General features: G+C 40.9%; 1 protein-coding gene and 1 pseudogene across 1 annotated transcript in view; both read right to left on the bottom strand.

Annotated features, from left to right (window-relative positions):
• The window catches only part of LOC114068180, a 2,934-nt pseudogene extending 2,367 nt beyond the window's left edge, over nucleotides 1–567 (bottom strand).
• The window catches only part of LOC114068181 (E3 ubiquitin-protein ligase KCMF1-like), a 26,102-nt gene that overhangs the window by 9,230 nt on the left and 8,536 nt on the right, over nucleotides 1–8,336 (bottom strand). The window contains exons 3-4 of the mRNA XM_027904101.1: nucleotides 5,116–5,217; nucleotides 1,564–1,738 (exon numbers count right to left, since the gene is read on the bottom strand). Of these exons, the coding sequence (XP_027759902.1) occupies nucleotides 1,564–1,738; nucleotides 5,116–5,217 (277 nt within the window). The remainder of the gene's footprint in view (nucleotides 1–1,563; nucleotides 1,739–5,115; nucleotides 5,218–8,336) is intronic.

Below are 8,336 nucleotides of genomic sequence, written 5' to 3' on the forward strand. Positions count from 1 at the left end.
ATGGAGAGCGGCTTGGCAAGCTCTTCTGCCAGCTCCCTCATCACCCTAGGATGGATCCCGTCTGGTCCCATAGACTTGTGAGGATCCAGATGATTCAGTAAGTCACCAACTATTTCCTCCCGGAATACAAGGGGGCTATTTGGTTTCCTATCTCTGTCTACCAGCTCCAGAGGCCAGTTGCCTTGAGGGTCACCTGTCTTACTGGTAAAAAGTGAGGCAAAGTAGGTGTTAAGTACCTCAGCCTTCTCCTCATCTCTATTAACTCTGTTTCCCTCCAAGTCCATCAAAGAATGGAGGTTTTCTTTGCCCCTCCTTCTGTTATTAATGTATTTATAGAAGGACTTTTTGTTACCCCTAACAGAAGTGGCCAATTTAACTTCAAATTGTGCTTTTGCATCCCTGATTTTCTTTCTGCATGACCTAGCTGTCTTCCTGAATTCTTCATAAGTAGCCAGCTCTTTCTTCCATAGTTGGTAAACTCCCTTTTTATCCCTGATTTCCTTCAGAATCTCCCTGTTAAGTGTTTCAGTAACACTTTCTTTCTAGAAGTCATCTTTTACACTGTTGTGTGTGCCAGAGTCCAGTCTGAGACTTTCTTTTACCCTTCTAAAAAATAGGTGTGATGTTTCCCTTTTTCCAATCACTGGGGACTTCACCTGACTGCCATGACTTTTCAAATATGATGGAGAGTGCCTTAGCAACTACATCAGCCAATTCCCTCAGAACTCTGGGATGCATCTCATTGGGTCCCATAGACTTATGTACATTCAGGTTCCTCAGGTGGTCATGAACCTGATCTTTACTTACAGTGGGAGGGACTTTCCAAGTCCCCATCCTGCTGTCCATCCACTCAAAAATTCAAAAATGCATGCATACATATCATATGAGGAGAGGCTAAGAGACCTGTGACTCTTCAGCCTGGAAAAGAAAAGGCTCAAGGAAGAGGAATTTTAACAGTGTATATAAATACTTGATGGGAAAAATAAAAAAGAAAGGGAACCAGACTCTGTACTGCCCACTGACAGGGCAAGAGGCAGAAATTAAAACAAATGAAATCCATCTGAATACAAGAAAACACTTTTTACTGTGAGGGTGATCAAACACTGTAACAGGTTGCTCAGAGAGGTTGTGGAGTCCATCTGTAGGAATATTCAAAACCTGACTGGACATGGTCCTGAGCAACCTGCTCTAAGTGGCCTTGCTTGGAGGCATGAGTAGAGGGAAGTTGAATGGGGTTGTACTAGATGATCTTGAAAGGTCCTTTCAAACATCAACCATTCTTTGATACCACCTGTGAACAGGTCAGTCATGGGAACAAGCCTAGAAGTCTCTAAATTTAAAAGCACAAGCTAAATGGGCAGTGTTTTTCATTTCAGAAGTTCCAGGTTCGATCCCTGTAGACAATCCAATTATGGATACTTTTCATCAGTAAATACCCATCAATTACAATATTGGAAAGCATTTTTTTAAAGACAGAAAAAACAGACAACTATCATCATCTTGGATTTTGTTTCAAAGTCTATTTAAGGACTCTGAGCTAAAGTCAGTGGTTATAGCTCTTACCAGCTATAGGATCCATGGTTTCTCTATTGCTTGGAGAATATGAACTCTGAGAAGATGAAAGGCCACCACTGGAACTGCTAGTAAAGTGCATGTTTGATCTACGTGCACGGGGGCCTCCCAAACCCCGGCCTGGGTGAAACATTCTACGTACGTGCCGGACACCACTAGATTCATCATAACCAAGCAGTTAAGAAAAGTCTTTTGCTATCAAGTATTAAACAGCAAGAACATTTACTAGATTGAATAATTGAGCAACACACTATTCCTTATTCATAAAACAATGATTCAACTTTATAAGCACCATGCAATCATAGCTATGGTGCCAGTAAGACCTATAGATGTGAACTCAAGGCACCCAAGGCTCCTTGCACTAAATTCATCTTTCCCAGACTTTTTTATCATGTCTAAAAACTGTCAGGATGGATTTTATGCCTTATGGATTAAAGTTTCTACTAGGTAATGCTACAACTGATGATGCATATTCAGCAGAACACATTACTCAATAGACATAAGGATTTTAGCATCAAAATTGGGAAAGAAGGATATCTAAATATCGAAAATAGTCTACAAAGTTGCTATTCTTACCACACAAACTTGTTCTCCCAAGACAGTCTAGCTAAAGGTTCCTTTTATCTTAAGAAGCACTAGTGCAATTAACTACTAAACTAGGAAAATGTACCTATATATATATTATTTTTCCAATTTATAAATTAGTATTTTTAGCTCATCTTATATCCAATTTATTTATTTTAAAAAATAGCATGTTTATCACTTGAATAAAATCTATTATTTGCAGCAGACTGGTGCCCAATGTCTTATCCCACAATGCATAATTATGGCATAGAATTGATTTCCTCACAGTATTACTGAATTGAAAAATTTAAGACTGAAAAATTATGACTTCTTTTGGCAAGTAAGAATATCCAGTTACCATAATAAATATTTTCATGAAGAATTGAGTCTCTTAAATCTATTATGCTATAGAGCATAAAACATTTCACTTTCAGGAGGGTGTAGGGACAGAACGTGAATGCAGAAGATTTATTTGAGGAAGAAAAAGAGGTCTTGCTGGGAAAACTAGGCCTAGAAAAAACCCAGTGTGGGAGAAAATTCTTTCCCATGAATAGTGCTATCTATTTCTCTGCTTGTCTGTTTTAGAAGTTAACTTCCCTTTTTCGAGAAGAGATTAAGTTCTCACAGACATGCCTGAGGCCTCTGCTGGGAGAGAGGGAGACCATAAAGCACAGGGGAGAACACAGCCTTGAAGTTATGCGCAAGCGAAAGGTGTTGTTATAAAAGCACCAGAATGGGCTTCCTGGGCTGCTCTTTCAACTGCTGCATGATTTAGCAGTGTATTTGGGGTTTCTGATATTGGAACAAACTTTTCCTCAATACCCTAGTCGTGGTTTGGTCACCTGCCTTTATATCAATTCTTACAGAGGGGAGGAGAGAAATCTCCCTTGAGACAGAATATAGTTGTCTAGCACAAATTGGTTTGTTCCTCCTTTGTATCTGTTGATACTGGATACTGGTAGTGACAGAACATTGTCACTAATATTTTACTGGTTGACTACTGCTCTCATGCAGTTTGGGAAGTTTTCTATAGCTACATATGACAGAAAAATGCCCCCATTCTGGGCCTTTTTTTAAAGTTAACTTGGAAAATAAGATAACTAGAACATCCTTAATATAAATCCTTTGAAAAAATGCAGCCTTGGTCTCATTTAGAAAAGGGTTGTAGTAGCTTGCTAACTGCACCTTTCAAAGTGTTTTTAAGAAAAGCAACATAATTTAAATATACTAGTTAAGAGTATATTGATGTCTCACCCAACTATGATGGGGTTAAAAAAGCATTTGGAACTCTTAACTCAGTGCAAACATATACTGAAAACAACCAAGCTAGAACCACTTACAAGGTCAAGACTAAAGCTATGTTTTAAACAGTAAAATAGCTGAAAATTGTTTAAGAAAGAAACTGGAATTTAAAGAGCTGTCCAGAGTCTCCCAGGGATAAAGGTGGTTTCTTGCAGTGTCTGCACAGGATTCTTCACAAGAAATATGTTTAGCCATTTAAAACAGATTAAAACACCCTTCTGTTACACAGAAGACCATATCCTTTCCTAAACTGATAGCAACTGAGCAGGGGGAAATCTCTCCCCCATTTCTTCCTTTTAGTCTTAACTGTCAGAAGACATGAAATAGTACTCAACATGGAAAACTAGTCTAGAAACTCTATCAAGTTTTGTGGACTTGGCAACACTGATTGCTAAAGTAATGTTGTACAGATACTTGTGCATTTCCTATAATTATTTATAAAGACTACCCCCATCAGTTTTGTGATAACTGACACTGTGGCCTTACTCAGAAACTGAAAAGATTACTCTGATTTCTCTAGCTCTTATGTAGCTAGTAATAAAGAGACATTTTCCAATTAAAAGTTATCTGACATCACCGATGTGGGAGGGGAAGGAAAAACTTCAGAAGCATGAATTCAAATCCAACACCTCATCCACTTCAATAGGAAGCCAATTTCACTGTATAATTCAGACTGACAATTAAAATGCTAACAAATTTAAATACAGACCACAACCAAAGTGAAATCATTTCCTTTCATGTTGCTAGCAGTAGTTATAATGACCTTGAGTTGTTAGGTCTGTTTTGTTTTTTTTCAAGAAGCCCTGAACAAAAAAAGGCACTATCAAATTATACCAGGGGTGTATTTTTTAAAGGAGATACAGAAAGATAAATCATTTCAAGATCACCTAATGAGTTTTTCATGATGGCCTGTACTTCCATGAAGAGTATCTTCTGAAATTACGTTGCAAGTATTTGTACAGCAAAAAAAGTGATACATTACTATTCCTAAGACCAAGTAACAGAAAGAAAATTGTACTTAAAAGTGCAAAGAAACTGACAGTTTGAGCTCTTCAGTCATTGAGCGTAGTTATATCCCTACAATTTGCAGATAACAAAGATAGTCCTAATCCCTAGGAAGTCTCCCGATAGATCTTCTAGTTATATCTTTTAAAAAGTCAATAAATAACAAGCTGGAACTACCCTATTGAAATACAGTAATAAAACTAAACAAACACTTAAGATCCCTCAATTTCAAAGTCCAAAGCATTCTCTAACAAACATATGCTTTCGGTGAAGTCTACTTTCAGTCCTGTGATTATCTATAAAACACTATTACATCTGGATTGCTGCTTTCCCATACACAAAATGGCATCAGAACTAATGACCAAGAAGGGTAAAAACTGCAGAAAGAAGCAGCTGGATATCAGAAACATCTTTATAAGGTTTTGCTATCAGGAATAAAACAAAAACATACACCCACATTGTCAAGCAACACCCAAAGCCCATTCACAGACTGATAGATATAAATATATATAAATATAAACAATTCAGACTTATAGTTCCCCTATAACTAAACAGCAATTCTAAAAAATAAGCAAAACTGATGTAGCCATTTGACTACATAAGTCAGAACAAGTAGTTATAGCTATAATAAGGAACGGTCTATTCCTTTTCCCTCAACTTAAGAAAGGATATTAAATCTCTAGGAGCTCTGTGTTCCAGTGTAAGATGAGCTGCAAAGTCATCTGTGACATGATTAGGATCCCCTCCAGGCAATGCTGCACATATTGGACAGATCTGAAACAACAAAGTGAGAAGAAAAAAAAAACCACAACCAACTTTACACAAATCACAAAACACAATTCAGAGTTGATCACTTGACATGGATTCTTATACTTACTCATAATTACTTTTCCTTGCAATTATTCTTTTAATAATACCATGGAAACAAAAAAGTAAAATTTTCAAATCCTATCTGCAATGTTTCAGCTTTCAAATTTGTCTTTCTATGTCAATTCCATCACAGACAGTAGGTCTAGTTACACAGGATTACTGCTTGAATGTACCTATATATGACATTATCAAGTTCACTGTCATAGGTTTGAGAAGAGATGTTGGAATTTTTTCCCAATGTCTGCTCTCTCCCCCCCCCCCCCCCATCTGTTTCTTCCGGGATGAGGGTGGGGGACAGAGCAAAGCCGCATGCGCGCGGGAGCGGGAGGAGGGCGAGCTCTCTCGGGAAACGGAGGTTGCCGCAGGGGAGGGCTGGGAGTCTGTTGTTCGGGGGCTCTAGGGTTTGGTCCGCAGACTGGGCAGAGCAGAAGCCCAGTTTTCGGCCGCCTCCTTTTCTTTTCCTGAGAGGAAGTTTTTTTCCCCACGGGACACCTCGCGGAGGACGACTGAGAGAGAGACCGACCCATCCCAGAGCGAGGTATTCTGCTTTCGACTGACTGTGGGAAAAAGGACTTTTTTTTCAGTGCTAACTGTGAGCACACGGGGCTGCGAGCAGCTGTTGAACAGCTGAGACAGTCCTGCCTTCCCTCCCCTCACCGGGTTGCTGAGGATTTCTACTGTACTGAGTGGGGTCTTATCAGCTACCAGAGTGAGTTGTGGTCTCTGCCTTCAGCCACTGGAGCAGGAACAGTATGTATCCCCAAACACAGCTAATGGGGGGAAAATCAGCATGAGTGAGGGGTCCAGCACTGGTAACTGAAGCAGGACCACCAGTCACAGCCCATGTGGTGCCTGGTGCCAACTGCTGGGGGAAAGGGCGAGTGGTTGTCTGCATCTTCCCCAAACTTGGTGTGCATGTATATTGGCTAGTAAGTTGAGTCTAGGCAGAGGTATGAAGCAGGCAAGGGTCTGTGCTGGTACGCCCAGGGGAACATGCAAATATGGAGTGCTTGTGAGATGAGTGCATGAGTGTTTGCTAGTGAGCATCAAGCTGGACTAGCTGGCAAATAGGAGACCAATGAAGCAAGTAAGAGTGCCTGGGATCCAGGCAGGGGCACTGGACAAAGAGGGTCATGCCAGTACTCAAGGGATGACAGTGAACATGCATGCGCTTGTGAATCTAGAGAGTATTATGTGTACCTTCATTATAGCAGCAACCTTCTATCTCTACCAGGTGAAGAGGAAGGAGGGAACTTGTCTGCCTTATGTTTTATGCAAGTCCTACATGTAGGTGCTGTTGAAGGCAGCACTATGTCGGTGCTTATCTGTGTGATGGGCCATGTGTCAGTGTCCTCCGTGTGTGTACAGGTCTCCGAAAATTGTGCTCAGCTTCACTACTGGTTGAACCTGAAAATGGGAAAGTGGCAGCTGCATCCCTCAACCTAGGCAGAGGCCCTGGGTCCCCAGGCTGGGCTTCAGTAGCTGAGTAGAAGGGAGTCCTGGGCTGGATAAAGCAACCATGCTCTTAACATCCCTTAAAATTAGAAAGTCACCATATTACTTGGAATGAAATCCAGGATATTACTAAAAAGCCTTACGCCAGTAAAGCTCCAAACGTCACAATTGACTTGACAGTTTCTAGATCTGTTCCCTTCTTACCATCACCTCCCCATGTATACAAGTATACTGATTTTGGCTGGGATAGAGTTAAATTTCTTCATAGTAGCCCATATAGTGCCATGCTTTGGCTTTGTGACCAAAAGAGTGTTGATAACACACCAATGTTTTAGCTATTGCTGAACAGCTCTCACACATCATCAAGACCTTTTCTGTCTCTCACACTGCCCCAACAGCAGGTAGACTGGGGATGTACAAGTAGTTGTGAGGGGACACAGCTGAGACACTTGATCCCAACTTACCAAAGGTATATTCCATACCGTATGCCATCACAGCAATAAAAAACACAGGGAAGAAAGGAGGATGGTTCAGAGTTATGGTGTTTGTCTTCCCAAGAAATCATTACATGTGATGGAGCCCTGCTTTCTTGGAGATGGCTAAACATCTGCCTGCCAATGGAAAGGAAGGAATGAATTCCTTATTTTGCTTTGCTTGCATAGGCAGATTTTGCTTTCCCTATTATCTCAACCTGCAAGTTTTTGCACTTTTACCTTTCTTATTCTCCCCTCCATCTTATCCCATCCCATCCTCCTAGGGACAGGGGACAAGTGAGCAAGCAGCTGTGTGGTGCTTAGTTGCCATGAGCACTGGGCCATGACCAGTATTTTTGGCATGCAACCTAGAACTCAAAGGGTTTGAGATAATGACAGATTTGACCAGAGCATATTAGAGGGAACATATAATTATTATAGCTGCTTAACCATCCATGATAGTAACTGATGAGTAATGCCCCTCCTTATCCTGACCAATGAGCATTTTTCCATATTTTCTACCCATCCTGTTGCTGGGGAGGGAGGTGAGATAGAGCAGCTTGATGGGCACCTGGCAACCAGCAAAGGTTGACCCACCCCACCCTGGTTCTTTCAGTTCAGTCTAATTGCTCCCCTAGTAAATAAAAAATGGATCCACTAAGTGTGACTGAGTAGCAGAAAACTGACGCCTTTATTCTGAAACTTGATTCAAAGATGATATCTGATTGCATTTCTTACAATTTTCAGAGCTACAACCCTAAAAAACCCCAAACTTCTACCTGAATACTGTTTTTGAAACCCAATAGCAACAGTAACAATCATCATAATGCCAGCCACATCTATCTGAATTTGCCCGGTATCACTGACCATTACCCTTGATCATTTGATGGAGAAATAATAATTTTTATGGCCAGTCTCTTCGCGAACGAAGAACCGGGGAAGGTCTTTCCACCTTCCAGCCTGCGCATTGGATTTTTTAGGTGAGACACAGTGTGCGCGGAACTGAGCCCACCCTTTAATCCTGAGGTTCATCTGCCGGGGCCAAGCACGCTTGGACGGTGGCAGCGAGGTCCTCAGGATGTAGATGGATTGCCT

This window comes from Empidonax traillii, unplaced genomic scaffold (genome assembly GCF_003031625.1).
Source record: "Empidonax traillii isolate 1590-97213 ecotype Southwest subspecies unplaced genomic scaffold, ASM303162v1 scaffold1010:size210085, whole genome shotgun sequence".
In the NCBI taxonomy this organism is placed as follows: Eukaryota; Metazoa; Chordata; class Aves; order Passeriformes; family Tyrannidae; genus Empidonax; species Empidonax traillii.